An 18,873-nucleotide genomic window follows, 5' to 3' on the forward strand; every position below is an offset into this window, starting at 1 on the left:
TGTACAGTATGTTCCACAAGTTCCGATCGATTATTTGATTTGGATTTTTCGCTGAATAAAGACGAGAGAATGTTTCATGCTTCTTCTATGTGGCGAAAAAGAGAGAAATTGTACATTCTTCTACAAAATGGCTCAAAATTCACGAGAGGCGTTTTTTTTAAAAAAAAAATTCCAGTAAAAAAAGTCCACTCTGATGCAATTTTTGGTAAATTTGATAGCTACGATCAGTGAGGCATGTTCAATTCCATTTCATTATTTCTTAAAATAGAATCATTTTGATTGGTGCAGGGAGGGGGGCTGTTATATTGAATTTTGAATTTTTCTTTACGACGAAAAGTGATACAAAAAAAAGGAAAAGGGGACGAATTTTTGATTTTTGGTTTCAGTACCAACCCTGTGAAAAAATCACATAGAGTATCACAAAAATCGTAAAACTATAAAACTATCATGGAATAATATTACAAGTAATAATAATAAAACATTTTTCTCAAAAAAATCTCAATTTCTGCATCAGAATTCTTCTACATAATCCTCGTATTGAGAAAAAACATCTTGCAGTCTACCAAAAATGTTGACTCTTCCTTAACCCCCCCCCCTCTTTCCCTCATCCCTCCCAAGTTGATAAAATTATAAAATCAAAATCAAAGATATGTTGGTGAGCTGAGCTGTTTTTAAAAAATTCCGATTTCTCCGTCAGAATTCTTCTGAATGATCCTCTCTATACAATAAGTGTGCATTGAACAAGCATAGAAAGGTGGAACTTCAAAATAAGAACCACTCGGAAAGGCCTCGAGATTCTAATCCCTCTATATAAGAAATCAAGTCGTGGAAAGATTATTAAATTTTATCAATTGTCATTTTTCAATTCCTTCGTCCCCTTCGCTCCCTTTCTCCACGGCTCATGGCCTCTGTGGCCCTCTTCTCGACCCTCTTCAGGTTTATGAGGAAGTTATGGTGGTTGGAGCTGACTGGGAACTTTTGAACAGGTTTCAGAAATTATTAGAACCATTTTTAAGCACAGTTGCCTATTTGAAATGGAAACTTATAATCAGCTTTTTCCTGCGCTTTTTTAATAAAAAGAACATTTTGTGATTTCTGGAACTTCCTCTATAAGAATCTAAAATCGTTCACCTCTCGCATCAGGTGCATCTCTCCTTGTAAATTCAAAACTATAAAGCTGTCTGAACCAATTGACCATCTTTATGCAATTAAAAAAATCTTGAGGCATTGGTTTGAACTTGTGAGACATACTGTATTGAATATAGAATAAATTAATACTATATGATCATATATTAAATTATACAGCTCGTTTGATGAAATGGTAGGTCGGTGTGAGGGGGAAGAGGAAACTTTTATCGAACTGATGTGTATAACCTGCAAATGGTGTATTGTAGGAATGAGGTATTTTAGAATAATATGTACTTCTTATTTGCGGTCACGTAACGATTTCGTCCACTAAGCATAAGAATGAAAATAACCGTGACGTGATTTGCGTTTGTGACATGACAGGAGGACGAGCGCGATGCTGCAACGCCTGTATTGATCGATACAAATATGGAAGGATTTTTGAAAGATTTTTTTGTTAAGCTTTTTCTTTCACGTATTTATATTCTTTACCGGGCTAATACGATAGTATTAACAGTGGCGAGATTTCGAAAAGAGGCTTCGTATTTATATATGTACTTAGTTGCTGGTTTTATCGTCGAAACGATTGTGTGTAGGTAGGTCTAAGCAGATATCTCTTTACCTAGGTATGCTATAGGTAAATTATTGGTGGAAATCAACATAGGCCTTTATTGATACTAGGTAGTGGCATTGCAACAATATTTATGCCATGTATAGGTATACTATACTTACTCTTAGCTTTACTACGAATGTATCTCCATAGACGACACGACCTAATGAACTGTACGAGAAACGAGAAATTTTAACGTGCTTTCACGCCTAATGGAGGTTTTATCCCGCAGGCCAATACTATAAGTGTGTGCTAGTATCTCTACTACCTAGTACCTATAGTATACGTACCTATAACTAAGTTGTGTTGCTTTTTTGCTTTCAGGTGTTTTTCAGATCTGGAGTTCTAACGCAGTTGGAAGCGTTACGAGATGATAAACTGGCCGATCGTGTTATCAAATTTCAAGCGTACTGTCGTGGCTATTTATCCAGAAAGAGACTGGCCAAATTGAAGGTATTATTTTAATATCTCAACTTTTGCCAACCGGTTCTCCCTTTTGTTGCTTTGGTGCTGTTTTTTCGTTATTGTTTCGGTCACGCCATTTCGAAGTCCGCAGCGAGATTCTGATTTTTTTTTTCATGAAGTAGGTACCTACGAGTATTTTTGTACTTAGTTCCTTTGAAGGATTCAGGAGCGCTACATACATACAGTGGAAGTGGACTTGAAAAATGTCCTTTCAGATTTTTGGTTAAAGCGCTACAAATACCGAGTATGCGGAATTTCCATGTTTAGGTATAGGTATACCCCTAAATTACGCTAAACCGTCCGATGAAATGAAAATCTGTTTAGTCGTGACTTCGTGGACTCGAATTTTTCGCGTCGCGTCGGGCGTTTTAAGGGTAAACATGCCAGCTGCGGGCACTTGGTATTTCCAGGGCTCTAGTTTGGTTAGCTTTGAGCACATCTGATAGTTTGTCATTTCCTCAAAATTTTAAAGCTTGGTGTAAAAGACACATCGTTGAATTTTCCATAATTATGGTATTTGGTGAAGTATAAAATTGTAGGAGATCAGCTTTCGAGCAATCCAAATTATTTTCAGCATCACTTGACAAAGTTAAGAAAATCTGAACCAAATTTTCTTCTCAAAAGTACTTAGGTATAGATCAAATAGTCGGGCCCATTTTCATTTTCGAAGATTTCTCAAAATGATGTCTGATGATGGTTTCGAAAAGCTTGAGAAAATGCTGCTATTCATCCAGATGCATCATTTTTTCGAGTACATACCCTACTGTGGTACTGGCAATAAAAAACTTGTATTTTATATATATATTTTTTTCATCTAATCACCTCCAAAAAAACAACATATATTCTCACAATTCACAATTTTGATCGGAATGCGTAAATGACGACCATCACAACCCGAAGTAAAAAAATAATGTTGAAAAACCTCGATTAGGTACACGCAACGGAATATTATTGCCCGACATCGGCATCGGCATCGGTTGCCGAACCGATAGCACCAAATCAACGTAAAAAAGTTCACAGAACCGGACTCGATGTATATGTTAGCTCATCGTCTATGCCTCGTAGATGCGTTTAATAATATTTTCGTGCACTTTTTTTTCCATATTATCGTTTCCAGATCGAAGATGTGGCCATTCGATGCATACAACGAAACGTTAGAAAATTCATGCTGGTCCGTGACTGGCCTTGGTGGAGGTTGTTAGTTCGTATTACGCCATTATTAAACGTACACAGGACGGAGCAGGAATTAAAAACAAAAACGGTAATATTCGCATACTTGTACGAATACCTTATAATACGAGTACCTACCTACCTACCACCTATACCTGCGATAAAAGATGTGATTTTTTTTGCTGTTTATCGTTAGCATAATATGTGTAATGTGCCTAACTACCTGTATGCACCGAATACCGAGTACCTTACCTATAGCTATGTGAGAAGGAGATATGTATGGTAAGGTACGCGAGGGTACAGAGAATTTAACCATCTACGCTCGCTTACCTACGTGTGAACTGTTGCTAAAAGAATATAATTTGAAGTTTTATGTAGTTCTTAATTGAATACTCGATACGACGATTTATATCTTAAACGTGTAATTGCAGCATTGTTTTTTCTTTTAAACGTATGTGCAGGAAGAACTCGAGGCTTTCAGAATCCAATGCGAGAAATTGGAACAAGAAAGGAACACATTGAAGCAAGAAAATGCCAAGTTGGATGCCAAGGTGAGTAAAAAAGAATATTGGAAAATTTTCTCTCGTTGGTAAAATGTAAATGCGACCGTTTAAATTCCGATCTCTCATCTGCGTCCTTGTCATGTTTCCATGTTCGAAATTTTATTCATAAACGTGTTCAGTAGTCTGGTAGGTGAGCTGACTAAGCAATATCCGAGTAGGATCGAATCAAAATTTCTCTAAAAATCATCTTCAATTGACTTGGCATGTTCGTATGCAGATTTTGTCGTCAGCGGCTCGAGTTCAGTAATTTTTTTTTTCAATTATTAAATCGCTGAAAAAATTATACGATTCTGTACCTGCAGAAACTACTTTTGGAAAATAAACATCCTCCGGGTTTATAGGTGTTGGAATTAATTTTGACGGTTTTCATGGCACTTTTTAAAAATTTGGAAACTCCAAAATATGGCTGGACACCCATAACGGCTTGAAACCACCTCCAATCAACTCGGCATGTTGAAATTAGAATGTAAAGTAAATTTTAGCTTTCCAACTTCATCAAGTAAAATTTTATGGGGAATTTCAATTTTTTTTAAAAATCTGTTGGAGACTTCAAAACCGCTTAAAACAGTTCGATTTCACAATTTTTAGACAGACGTGTGTTATGACTCGGTGCCTTAGACCATAAATTTTCTGACTATTCTACCCAAAGTCATCGAATGATGCACCAAGTTGGTCTTAAGTTGAAAATTATTTCACCTTGACTTCACTTCTGCGCCGTATCACAAACTGTTTTGTCTAATTTCGTGCGAGACTGGTTTCACGATGACCAAACGTGACCCGGCATGCATTTGTAAACCTTGCCAGGTGATCGACGAATTACGGAGGGATGCATTCTAATCCGAGTTGTTTAGTAACCCAAATTACACGAGTATACTACTCGTAAATACGCGTAGGAATTATCGAACGCAGCAGGCAGGCTGAATTTGATGCAGTTTGTAAAAATGCCAATGACATTTTTTAAAGCCCAGGCATTATGCCAGACAATGTCGTGTAACTGTTTGCTTGACACGAATTTTTTTATTATGACAATTTACGCGTATGATTTCGTTCATGTTTATGTTGTGTACTATATAAAATGGAAGTCTCGTATATGCGGTATCAAATTTTCCGCCATGCCTTGAATATTCCATGAAAAGGTTTCCTTGCATGCCCACTCGGATAGAGTATTGAAAACGCATTGAGAAAGTTGTCGGAAAGAATACCCTAGACGGAAATGACCCCGAATAGTAGAGACTTTTCTTTCCTAAAAATGAAAAAATTCGATGTTTGAATAATCAACTGAAACTGTCGCATTAACGTCATCGTAAATCACCTCGCCGGATTCGCATCCGACCAATCTGTACGGTAAGCGTATGTACCGGTGTAGAGATGCTAAGGTAGAGAATTATTTCTGTCAATTGGCAAACTGCCTTTATCGTTTAAATAAATGAGTCCATACGCATTTCCATCTTCCGTATATTTAACTGCAGCATAATCACTACAGTAGCCGCCGGCGGAGTCCTAGAGTAAAGATACATCAACTCTACCTTACAAAGTGATTCGTTTTCGTAATTTTTAAGCTCGAATTTTGAATTTTTGACTATTTAATGATAACTATTCGAGAATGTGATTTTGTCGCGACGAGGTAATTGTTTACTATTGAAAAAAGGTTCCAATCGCGATTATCGTAGCGCTACCTTATCTGTAATTCGATGTGTTCGCCGGTTTTTGAAATCACGAATATCGATAAGTTTTCATCTACGTTTAAGAATGTTGAAAAAATCTCGAATTATCGAAACACCTAAAAGGTTAACAATCGGTGGTGTATTAAATTCGATGTTCAAACTTTCGTGCCTTGTTGGGCTGTATTTGTGCGATGGTGAACTCATGTCCGTTTCCGGACTCCCTGTTGTTGTAAATTGGAGGGTTTTCAAATCGCTTAAATGGTGAATTTTTTTCCAGGTTTGAGCTTGAATGAAGTAAGTTTGGTTTTTACGTCGTCGGTCGTGTCAATTATGACTCATTAAAAATTCGATTACACTAGGCAACGGCATATTTGTTTTCGGGACGAAAATGGGCTTAATCGATAGTTTAGACCCTAAAACAAAAAACAGAGTGAGGTTTTTCAATTTGAGTTGTTTTTGTAGTCAGGAGAGATGATCAAAGTTGCAAAAATGGCCGTTTTTGCCCTATTTCACGAGTCTGTGGCGACATACATCAGTATCATGTTTCAAAAAAAACCAAGGTCATATTCGGATTCTACGCACTTTTTTAAGTAAACATCTTTACCGGATTTTTGATTTTCGAACATTCAAGCGCATACGGAAGATTTTCGTTTGTAACACGAAGTTTTTACTGCACGAGAACCTCGCCCGCGCGAACACGGTCCCGCGCCACGATTACATCGTGGAGTAACGCCAGCGTCGCGCGCTCCGAGTTTTAAAATATTATGTTACAAACAAAAATCTTCCGTATGCGCTTGAATGTTCGAAAATCAAAAATCCGGTAAAGATGTTTACTTGAAAAAGTGCGTAGAATTCGAATATGACCTTGGTTTTTTTTGAAACATGATACTGATGTCGCCACAGACTCGTGAAATAGGGCAAAAACGGCCATTTTTGCAACTTTGATCATCTCTCCTGACCACAAAAACAACTCAAATTGAAAAACCCCACTCTGCTTTTTGTTTTAGGGTCTAAACTATCGATTAAGCCCATTTTCGACCCGAAAACAAAAAAATGGTCAAAAATTGTTGCCTAGTGTTATCAATGATATGTTTTTATTGTTTGAAAGTAATGAAATGAACAAAAAATATTTGAAATGTCGGTAGGTATGTATTTTGAATTGATCAGCTATGTACCTTTATTGAAAATTGTGGGAAAATTTGAATGATATGTTAGGTAGGTTCGTTATTATGCCATAGTGCAAGAATCTTTCATGGTCACCTTGAAAATGCATACTTGATACCTCTAGCAAAAAGTGACCAACATAAATGAAAAATGATAATTTAAATAACAAAAAAAAACAAAAAAACACACACACACACACACACATACGTTTGGCGGAAGTTCAATTAATTGTCTGGTGGAAAAGACCGTCAATTTGGTGAACCTGGATTTGAAAATTTTTTTGGTTAAAACGTTTTATTCATAATTCAGTACCTACAGATTTTTAAAAATATGTTTTTGTTTTTTTTATTCAGATGTAAACAGGATTACATTAGTAGACGCATTTTCTTGGGCAGTTTTGAAAAAATGTTCGGTTAGCTCAAAATTCTGACAGGTATTCGGAGATTGCATTCTTTTTTGCCAGTAAATATCGAGTAGGTAGGTATCTAAGCTGTTAGTTGGGATATATTTCATACTTATTTGGAAATAAGTTCAGGGAGATTGAGTTGAGGAAATTTTTAAAGTGTGGAAAGGTGAATTTATATGAATTTTGTGTGAAATCATTATTTAAAAAAGTCGAATATCCCATAAAAAATTTAATTTCGTTCAAATGTCGAAAAAAATAGATATCTGCAACATACATAAGTAAATATACCTTGTACTTCAAAAATCATTGATTTTTTTTTTTTAAATTTCAACAAAATTTTTTTGATAATCCGATTTTTTTTACGTTTTTTGAAATCATTCTGTTTTTCTTCGCAAATTTCAAATATTTTTCTTTATTCCAGTTAATCGCTCCCTATATTGAAACATAAACTTTTGAAAATCTATTAGGTAATTTATGAATGATTTGACCCGCCATTCCAATTATTTTCACTCCTTTTGCTTTGATTCATGTCGATTTAAAATATTCCATTACTTGCAATGTTCATTAAAAATTTTGCTAAAAATCAATTTATAAATTGTTGGCTTAGCCGATTTTTGTGTTTTAAAAAAAAAAGTTTTTGAATTTTGAACATTTTTATTTTAGTTTTTAAAAATGAGTAGTAAAATTTCTTATCTTTTACAAAAACAAAAACAAAAACAAAAAAAAACATCGACAAGCAAAATACATTAAAATTTACATAAATCAATTCGAAAAAAATGAAAATCTTATAATGTTTCGACTCGTTGAATTCAAAGTTGGTGATGGATGAAATTTTGATTATCAAAGGACATCCTGAAAGAAGAAACGTTATTAAAAAAAACTTTCTTGGTCATTTAAGAAAGTCTCGTCACTTGAAAAATGCAGAAAATTTGCATAAAGGTAAAATATACGTTTTATAATAGAAATTTTGTCTATCATTGCAAAAATGGTAAGTAGTTTGAATCTCGTTTTAATAATTTCAAAATCAATTTTAGAATAATTTAAAAAAAGGTTTGATTTTTTTTTTCAAATTGGAATTATTCAAGTAGGTAAACTGGAAGCTTTTTGAAAAATTCTCGAGATTCGGCGTAAATTGAGAAGATTGTGTTTGGTGGTCTCCTTCTCTCCCCGAAAGAAAGTTGGGCTTGTGACGATGGTCTCGAAATTTTTTTTTCCATTTTAGTGTAGAAGATCGATGAAAAATGTGAAAAAATGATTCATTCGTATTACAGCTTAAGGGACTCATTTGGAAATTTGAATCGATAGTTTTTTCAATATTTCGAAGATAAATTCTTTGGTTATGGAACTTTTTTTCCATAATCTTCTGCAAAAATTACATCGAAAAGCTATTGAAATTTTCAAATTTCGAACCATTACTCCTCCATTTCAAATTAGTGCCTTTTGAGAATAAGATTACTTGTTTGAAATTTATCTGAAATAATTGAAATTATGAGTAAGTTTTAAAAATTGGAATGGCACAATTTTCAGTACTGAAATGTGAAAAGTTACGTACATATACCTAAATTTCACATATTCAGGTTTATGGGTCTCGTTTCAAGGTACTCCTGAAGCGAACCAAATAATCGTAGGTTATTTCATTAGAAATTAGGTACCATCAAACTTTCTATTTCAAATTTGTACAGTTACTATTATACATAATTTGGGCGCCGAACTTGAGCTGTACTATTTGCAAAGAGTACAATATTTGCTTCGAGGGAGGCAAAATAATAAATACAAGAAGCTCCGACTTTTCAAATCTATGTAGGTAGGTACATACTTAAAACAATAGCAAATGGAGAGCTATTGTTTTAAATTGTACGTACATTAAAGCAGCCACGGTAAAAATGAGCGCAACCTATTTTTATTTTTTTCAAAACTTGACGTTGATGCCTACGGGTGCAATGTCGATCGTATTGAATATACATTGTAATTGAATAGCGAGATCGACAAAATTGGATAATAATAAGTACTACGCGATTAATTACACCGGTCGATCGGTTCGTAGTTATTTATTATAAAGAAAAGTATAATCGAACGACGATTATTGATAATTGGATAAGGCGGCGCTACGTTTCGAGAATGTAGAAGAGAAAAGACGTATAAGGTAAACCTTGAATTTTTTCTGCTTTTTTTCTTTACAGCAGAAAATTCATCGTCGTGTTTGACTAGGCACTTGTAACGTTGCTGCGTAAAGCGTACAATTTATGAAATTAATTTACCTAGATTTTAAATCGAAATGCTCGGTGAACTCGATTCGGTGAAATAGAAATTTAAACGATCTCGAAGCACGTACGTAATTAGACTACATATAGGTACGTCATGTTTACCACCTCGCGTTATATGAATGGCGGCAGCGGAGGTGGAGGCGGTGGAGGCGGTGGTGTGATTTACTCGAAGAATTCGATATCGTCGTATTCGCCTTCGATATCGGTGAATAATTCGCGAGCCACATCCCAAGAATCCGATCTGTACTCGTTCAGTTCATCGACGACGACAGATAAACTGAATAATGGATACAAGAAACACCTGTCTCCGGTACGATCGAGCCGCAGTCGATGTTCGTCGGTCATCTCGGTGTCCAGCATTCGGTACCCGATGGCCGTGTACAAGAAGAGCAAAACGTTCAAGAAATTGAATACGGCTAGTATGAATGCGATTAACGCGGCCGCCAATAAGGAGACCGTGAGCTCTTCTCAGTTATCCATCAAAATCGCCGAGTTCCTTCAACGCACCGATCACGTAGGCGACGAATGGAAGAAGATCGGTAAAGAAGATAAGAAAAAACAGTATAACGAGATTGGTAAAAAAATCGACCACTATTTTCGCAATTTGAAAAAACCTCTATCGAAGGACAACCTCGTTGGACAGAATGGATGCGATGAAGTGAACTACATTGAACAGGTTCAAAGAGTTGGTGTTGGTGAAAATGAAGTCAAAGCCGAAACCAAAGTAGTTGTAGAAGCAGCAGAAGCACCAGCCGTTCAAAAAAAGGTATATCTATTAATCCGCGAATGACGTTATAGGTATGTGTTATTGTTACTGACTTACCTATTTGAAGAAGACAATGCGTCGATGAGGTGATTGAATTCGAGTTTGTAGAATGAATGGTGTAAGAATATTTCAATGCCTGTGTTGGAGGAGCCTATCATTACTAAACCCTGGAAAAAATAATTTAATGAAATGTCTGCCCAATAATATTAACAAGAGAATCCTTTGGCCCCTCAGTCTTCGATTTCAAAATTGTTTTCCTCTCATTCAGTTTTTTTCTTCTTTTTTTACCTACCCCTTTAATTCTTAGCAACACAGGTGGAAAAATTGGATCTTCACAGCGGAGAATGATTGGATCTAAAACAGGTCTGATCGGATCCTATTGAAGAGACCTGATTGATGAAAGTTCCTCGGATCCAATTTGATCTAATTGGTCTTATCTGAGCATATCTGATTTGATCTAAGTACCTTCGTAATAACAATTGATCTGTTTTGTTTTGACCAGTCAAATCAAATCTAATCGGATAAATCTCATTGGGATTTTCAATTTGAGCTTTTCGGAATATTCCGCTTCCCAAAAAATGAAAAACTAGCTCATTTCAGTGAGATTATCCACTTCAAAATATTTATGTACCTACGTTCGTAATTAGGTACGAAAGCAAAATTCAAGTAAATAATTTTCAACAAACATTTTACCGTCCTAAATTACCGTACATTTAGGTCAGATAACAATGTTAAAAATCGCGATCTGAGAGTAAGGTCTGGGTTTTATTTATTTACTATTACAGCACAATTTGCGTCGGATGACGAATGTCGAAGCCGTAGAAAATCATATTAAAGCTGTTGCACGTAGGTTGTGCCTGGTACCTATACTCGTACTTGTACAATAGGTACCTTTACAAATACTACAGGTAGGTACACAAGACTGCATAGATCAATGATCATTGATAATGTTAATTGATAGAGAGACACAAAATGTGAGTCATACCAAAGCTTCGCACTGCTGCTGAACATTTATAATTCGATTACAATTCAAACCAGACGAGTGACAGTTTAGTTAACTTCAAGTTTTATTGAACGGTCGCTCTTGTGTCTTTTTAACAGTTCGAGATCGATTCGAGATTCAAAGTTGATTTTGTTTTTCGTTCGAATTGGATGATTTTTCTCATCGAGTTCGAAAATAATTTTGAAAATTGATTCGCGTAAACTTAGTTTGATGCTCAAATACAAAATGTTGTTTCTTCTCATTGGTTATGCATTACATGGCTAGATGACAAGATGGAAATCGGTTCGCATTTTACGGTTCTGTTTGTAATGAAATTGCGATTTTTATTTTTGTACGAGTAATATTTCATTTACACATACGATATCAATCTTTTTTAGTTGAGCGAATTATCGGTGGATCTTGCCGAAGAACATTCAGCAGCTCATTTGGCCAGCGAACGGTTAGACCTGGAGACTGCCGAAAGAATGAGACTCGAGAACGAAGTACAGCATTTACAAGTACGTACTTTCAAAATACCTACCACTAAGAAATAAGTATTTCCCGAGCACGATTTCATGCGTGAAAAAAATGTTCACATTGACCATTTCTGATTAAGAAAATTTCTCGTCCAGCACAATTTCTTGCTTAGACAAAATATTTTAATTGATTTTTTTTTTTAATTTCAATTTCACGCAAACAAAATGAAAAATCATTTCATATTCAAACTGAATAATTTCATCAGTTAGGATGAAAATTAGATGACAATATTTCTCCCCCCCCCCCCCATTGAACTGAATTGAATCTGATTCAGTTACCAATTTTATAATCGTTTATCGCTGAATTTTTTTCTAATAGGATTATTATAAATAATACTTACCTTTTGAAAAACTAACGACTTAAGGTTAATTTTCTGATATTTTCGAATCCATAGGCAGAGAAGAAGAAGTTACAAGAAAGCTCGGAAAAGCTGGAAACCGAATTATTATGCATGAAAACGGCCGAAGTGAATGGTATTATTGGAATTGACGACGATGACAGCCTATCAATCGGTGATGATAATTCATCCGGCAGCGGTGGCGTTTACAAGCAAAGATATGAAAGAGCTCTCAGAGAATTAGAGTATACCAAACGAAGACTCCAACAGCAACATCACGATGATCTCGAACAATTAATAGCTTTACGAAAACAACTCGAGAAAAAGGTACGAATGATTAAAGTCCATTTGCGAGTATATCTATCTACAAAAATTGCGAGTGTACCAATTTTTTTGTGATTAATTCATTAATTCTACAGATCGCCGATGCTTACGAAGAAGTAGAAGAACAGCGACAAGTTGTCGCTCAATGGAAACGTAAAGTGCAAAAATTAAACGGCGAAATGAGCGATTTACGATTGATGTTGGAAGACAGCAATTCTAGAAATAATTTGTTAGAGAAGAAGCAAAGAAAGTACGTGATTTTCAGCTACTGTTACGTCTCCTCCACCCCCCCCCCCTCCTCAAACCAATTGGTCAATTCTAATTGATAAACATTTGTGGCAGATTCGACTCGGAATTATTGCTGTTACAAGAAGAACTCCGGCAAGAGAAACAGAATCGCGAACGTGTGGTGAGAGAAAAGGATATCGTGTCTGCTGAAAAATATACCCTGGAGCAAAATCTTAGCGTAAGTTGATACGTTTATCATATTATTCTACCGCATGTACGTAAGTTGTGACCACCGATCTCATGTTCCCCTCTTTTGTTTCCTTCCTTTTAATGAACCCTGTGTATCATATTTCACGTAACTGGTCACCATTCAGCAACGGTGTATTGCATTTTTGTGTGTTTGAAATTAATACAACAGGCGTTGAAAGTGGATTTGGAATTAAAAGAGCAGAAATTATTGAATTTAAATCGCGAATTACAAGAAATATCATACGGAGGTAATACCGAAGAGGAGATAAGTAGATTAAGAAAGGTTAAACACGAACTTGAAAACAGGATAGCTGAACAGGTTTGTTGAATGGTTATTTTATTATTATTATTACTACATATTTTGGTACATAATATGACGCATTTATATTATAATTTTCCCTTCTGTGCGTGTTAAATTTCCTGTTTGAATGTGCAAAATTTTTACCGAGTTGAATATTACCGGCGTTTATTGAAATCCGAATAGATTTCTCAAAGAGAATACATCCACGTCGACTTTTGTGTTGGTGTTTTTTGTACCATATCCACGATTAACTTTGGGATACCTCCCATGTCCGTTTTGCCAATCCATGCTAAATGCGACGCAAAAGTGTAATATAAACAACACGCATGATAAAATTACCACCAAATACTTTGATTTCATTGCTAATTTGAAGTTTTTCGAACTACACGCAAAAGAACGTTTTAAATGAACGAATTTGTGGAGCATAGTGTGTCTAAGAGAAGCTCCTTGTAATTAAATTATAAGTGCACGAGTTATCAGTCGAAATGCATTAATGTCAAAAATACCTAGTTGACCTAATTTGAATTTTTCGTCCAAGTACATAAATAAAGCTAGATTTTTAGAGGTTATTTTTATCGCAGTTTGCTAAGTAGCTTGGTTCCGGTTTCCGGAAGATAGCAAAAGTTGTTTTTGTAATAATTCAAAACATGTGTCCCTTTGTCTCCATCGATGACCTTCTTAATCGATATACGTTTTTAAAGGATGAAGAATTGGACGATTTAGCCGGTCAAGTTGAATTATTGAATCAGGCAAAACTTAGATTACAAATGGACTTGGAACAAGTACGGAAAGAACATAAAAAAGAAATTAATCAACGCGACGACGAAAGCGAGAAAATACGGCTGAATACGACGAAGAAAGTCAAAGGTGTGCATTATCAATTGCGTAGCTATTGATTTAATAGGTTTTCTAAAAATACAAATTATTCCTTTTTTTTTCTTTTTACTTTTTCAGCTTTGGAATGTCAACTGGAAAACGAACACGAAGAAAGAACGATGCTATTAAGAGAACGCCACGAACTAGAAAGAAAACTAGCCGAAATCGAAGACCGAGAAAGATGCAACCGATCCGCTGACTTGGAAACACTCAACAGGCTGAGACGTGATTTGAAAAAGACTAAGATTTTATTACACGATGCTCAGCTGATGCTACAACAAGCCAAATTAGATGCTCCTAGTAAAGCCATATTAAGACAATTGAGAAATCAAGTGAGTGATACCTCAATCTGCTATTTTCCCCTTCAAGTATCTATTTCTCCAATTACGAGCAATTTTGCTTTTGGTTTTTAGTTGGAAGATGCCGAATGTGCGAGAAATGCTGCCGTTAAAGCTAGACAATTGGCCGAGGCCGATTTAGCCGATATTACATCCATGTTGGAAGATGTTCAAAAAGCCAAATCAGATGCTGAAGAGAAAGCTACGTTGTATTCTCGAGAAAAGTCTCAATTACAGTCGCAACTTGATGAGAATGAAGAAGAATTAGCTGAGGTGGGTAATGGGTACTTTTCAAATTTCAATTATGATTTTCGACTTCTTTTTTCAATCCAGAATTAAGAAAGTACGAACTACTTACTTTGTCTAATATCATTGATACTCGAGTCGATGGTTTCGATGTCACGTATGGATTTTTATTTCCATCGATGATTAGAGATTTGGATCGTCATTGATGTTTTTTTCCTGCATTTTGATGAAGGATACATCGGAATAAAGAATATCTTTTTCCCAACATCGATATTTTAGGAGGGTGGAAGGGGAAACAAATCGGAAAAAATTGATTGAAAAAGTTTTCTGTTTTTTAAATTTGCAAGTTCTTTATTCTCTCTGTGTGTGTTTAGTTATTTATGTTCTTAGCAAAAAATCGCAAATTTTGTCTCAAGAAAAAAATCAAATTTTAATGAATGAAAGTTGATAACTTTTGTATCAGATAATTAAATTATGAAGTAGGTATGATAAAATATCAGTGGAAAAGTTCCTTACGAAATTGTAAATCTGATTCTAAAAATTTTCTCAACTTTGGTTCCGCGATTGTATTTTACCTTGAAATCTAAAAACTTCATTGAGAAGTATTCTTTCATTTTCAAAAAAAGTACCTAACCTACTGAATTTATCGCAATGTTTTCCCCAAAAATTCCAATCTAATTTATATCTTAATTAAAACCTCGTGTTTCGAATGAAATTGTTTTAAAAAACCTTTAAATAATAAGCACATTTTGTGAAATTCGTATTAATTCTGTTTGATAATTACGAAAAATCATCGTATCAAAATTTTTAAAAATGTTGCTATAAAACTGATAATTGTATTTTTAATTTTAAGAAAAGTTGGAAAATTTGACCAATATCCAACAAAATTGTTCATTTTCGGTTTTGAAAATTAAGACTTCTAAATTTGATGAATTTTTGGTTTTTAGATTTTTTATTTCTTAACAGATGAGTTTTGACCACTGAATCATTCCATGTGGAATAGCCATCTTACGCAATGATTTTTTAAAAAAAAGTTGATGAAAGCCTTTTCTTCTTCACTCAACACCCTTGATAGTATTTTTTTAGAAGTAGACATTGCCCTGGAGTGCCGCCTTGCTTTATAATGGTTTCGATTTTGAAACTTAGATAAATAATTTTGATAAATCTACTAGCATTTAAATTTTGTATTTTTTGGTAATGCAGGTTTTGAAAAAATACCGCAACACGGTGCAGCAATTATCGAACGAACAACTGATTTTACACGAGCAAGCGAACCGTATAGCCGAACTGGAAAGCGAACGATCATCGTTGAAAGACCAATTGGCCGAGGTAACCTCTCGATTAGAGAATATCGAAACTCACGGCGACCCGACTTCTTCATTGACGGTGAAACGATTAGAATTAAAAACCAAAGAACTCGAATCAAAATTAGACCTAGAGCAGACGACTAGATCTAGAATGGAGGTGAATATTGCTTCCTCTGCTTCCATTATTCTTTTTGAGTAGTTTCGACCGCGTTGAAAATCTTACACGCGTTATTTGCTATTTTCGCAGGTGCAAATTGGAAGACTGAAAGAAGCTGCTGAAAGATTACAGCACGATGCGGACATTGCTCGTAGCAAAGAAGCATCCGCTCAAGAAAACGTCCGCAAGTTACAGCGCGCGCTGCGTGATGCTCGCGAAGTGCAATCCAACTACGAATCAAAAGAAGCCACCGAATCGGCTCGTAAACGCGAATTAGAAAAGAAAGTCGAACAATTAGAAACGGAGTTATCGTCGGCTAAGGCAGATTTGAAATTAGCTCTGCAGAGAGTCGACGATCTACAGTGTGCCATTCAAGGTGATTTAGACGATAACGACGACGACCAGACTGACAGGTAAGGGACAGTTTTGACGACCTCATTATCCAGCATCGCGATCGCAATTTAAATACACGCTATAAATTTAACGAGAGCTTAATTACTTGTTGCAGCGATAACGATGATTCGGGTAGCTCGAACGCGTCCCTGCAATCATTCCTGCTGCAAAGTAACGGCGAAACATCTATTCATAAATGGTAGGTGACGTTCGTACTCGTAGATGAAGTGACATTTTGACCAATGATCGATAGTGTTGTTACATATTTTACAGGTTGAATAACGGCGCCGGATCTGAGAATTCAAAAATATGAACCAGTTTCCCTTTATAGCTTTAATTTTCATTTTTATTTTATAGTTATGTAGATTGTAGACCGCGTACGCAAACGTCGAATCGAATTTTTACATTAGGAAAAATTATCGTGTTAACATTGGCTGTTGTTTTGTACTTATAGTGTATTGTGACCTTTTTAAATGAGGAAAAAAATTCAAATTTTAGCATTTACGTATTAAGGATCATTTTACATTGTACCTTGATCATGTGTTGTTGGAATGTTATTTGTGATTTGTATTTCTTTTTTTTTTTGCGATGCTTTTAGAATTCTTCCGATTTATTTTGTGACCATTTTATTATTTGTTCAAATTGGAATTATTTTGTAAGCGTTTTTTTTTTCAGTTAGAATGTACCTATTTTATGTTTTTCCCCATCCTTTTCTTTGTACCCCGTTTGATTTATTTTACTTTCTTTGTTTTATATCATGTAACTTATCGTTTTTGTAATCGTAATAATTGTACTTAGATCGTTCCGCGTTTTAGTATTGAGAGATTTTATCGTGCGGTAATCCATTTTCTTTTTACCTATTATAGTACAAATTTTGTTATATACTTAAAAATGTTGCTCATGACATTCGTGTAAAATCGTGTATTGATGCGAATTTTTGTAACGTCTGAATACTGAAACGACGAACAAATATTTCTATGTAAAGTTGCTACTGCGAGTTATTTATTCAGCAATTTGTTTTAAATATGTGAAACTTGATTTTCTGTTATTGTTTTGGTTTTTTTCTTTTTTGTATTGTAAATAAAATATATATTTTTTCCTCGTACGATTTATTTTGCATATTGATTGTTGAATGCTCCTGCGATCTCTTTAGATATTTTCAATATTCGATTACAAATTATGAAAAAAATTAATTTAGACGAACGCTTAAGAATAATCAAACGACGATAAAATTCAAATTTGGCTATAATATAAACTATCCTGAATATTTTCTATATGCGATTTAAAAAGCAAAAACATACTTCAAAGTCCAATATTTACCACGAGAAATCACTTCCTACAAAAATACCAGTATGCAACTCTAAAAACAAGAACGGTGATGATAATTTTATTATTATGCGTTGATAAAAAGTTGGATGCTTCTGATAGGCTATTCAAGAGGCAACAGGTAACTTCGATTTTGTGGAGAAAAGGTGTTTTTTTTCATGTCCCGGTTCAGATAGGTATTTGGAAAGCCCATTTCAAAAAAAATCCTAAATTTCGACTACTCTTGTGTAAACTTTCCAAGTAAACAATCCAAAAATTGATTGGCGAATTTTTAGAAATTTAAAATTACCTAAAGGCTAAATACTAATTCCATCTTGACAAATTTTGATTTTTTGAAAAAAAAAAAAAAACTAAAATGAAATCCAGCTCCTTTATAAACTCAGATTATTTCTTTGACCCTTCCAATCGATTTAGAAACAAATTTTCAAGATTATTTTTGCCAATTCAAAATCATATTTTAATGAGTACCCAGGTAGGTAGTTTTTTTCAAACACTGAAAAACTTGAAATGCGCGAGGGTAAGTGGATTACCATTTACCAAGTGATTTTGAAGGTCAAAGACATATAACAAAAATTTCAGCTTTTCTTGTGATTGAGTGTGTTGACCTTGAATTTTTTCATTTTTTGACAAATATAATTATGTACACAGCGTGAGAAAATTTTGAATCTGAACAGGCAAAAACAGACTTTGAAAATATGTACCTAATCCGATCAAAATGGCTGTAAAGATAGTGAAGGGAAATCCAAAAATCCGCGGGAGACTCCAGAATATCTCGAAACAACAATCAATTATTGATTCGAGTGAACGGGTACAACCTAATTTTTAGCTTTCTACCTCAATTAAATAAAATTTTGGGTTTTTTCTAAAAAATGGATAAGTACCTATGTACCTACCTTGACTTTTTTTAATTTACTAAAAATCGAATTAAGTAAGTAATAAAATTCAGCACCCAAAATTTGGCTGGGTTAGGTATGTATGTGTATTTTTTGATGGTTTCCCCAATTTATGTGAAAATTGATACTTTTAGACTTTAGTCTCTCACTATCTAACCGTAACTGTGTGGAAATTAATTACT

The 18,873-nt window shown here is 34.7% G+C and overlaps 1 protein-coding gene across 12 annotated transcripts in view; it reads left to right on the plus strand.

Moving 5' to 3' along the window:
* The window catches only part of Mhcl (Myosin heavy chain-like), a 68,818-nt gene extending 51,241 nt beyond the window's left edge, over positions 1-17,577 (plus strand). For 3 of the 12 annotated variants that reach the window (XM_065345612.1, XM_065345615.1, XM_065345616.1), the window contains 15 exons: positions 2,060-2,188; positions 3,318-3,461; positions 3,832-3,921; positions 11,578-11,697; positions 12,111-12,380; positions 12,473-12,627; positions 12,720-12,843; positions 13,024-13,173; positions 13,857-14,022; positions 14,110-14,363; positions 14,445-14,642; positions 15,819-16,079; positions 16,170-16,492; positions 16,588-16,671; positions 16,746-17,577. In XM_065345612.1, coding sequence (XP_065201684.1) covers positions 2,060-2,188; positions 3,318-3,461; positions 3,832-3,921; positions 11,578-11,697; positions 12,111-12,380; positions 12,473-12,627; positions 12,720-12,843; positions 13,024-13,173; positions 13,857-14,022; positions 14,110-14,363; positions 14,445-14,642; positions 15,819-16,079; positions 16,170-16,492; positions 16,588-16,671; positions 16,746-16,785 — 2,508 coding nt within the window. In that variant the 3' untranslated portion in view covers positions 16,786-17,577. Of the gene's footprint in view, positions 1-2,059; positions 2,189-3,317; positions 3,462-3,831; positions 3,922-5,388; positions 5,892-7,865; positions 9,311-9,347; positions 10,198-10,217; positions 11,483-11,577; positions 11,698-12,110; positions 12,381-12,472; positions 12,628-12,719; positions 12,844-13,023; positions 13,174-13,856; positions 14,023-14,109; positions 14,364-14,444; positions 14,643-15,818; positions 16,080-16,169; positions 16,493-16,587; positions 16,672-16,745 lie in introns of those variants that run through there. The other 9 variants (XM_065345620.1, XM_065345613.1, XM_065345617.1 and 6 more) reach the window with 9 other exon arrangements.
* Positions 17,578-18,873: the final 1,296 nt, after the last annotated feature.

The sequence above is a fragment of the Planococcus citri genome, chromosome 1, assembly GCF_950023065.1.
Source record: "Planococcus citri chromosome 1, ihPlaCitr1.1, whole genome shotgun sequence".
Classification (NCBI taxonomy): Eukaryota; Metazoa; Arthropoda; class Insecta; order Hemiptera; family Pseudococcidae; genus Planococcus; species Planococcus citri.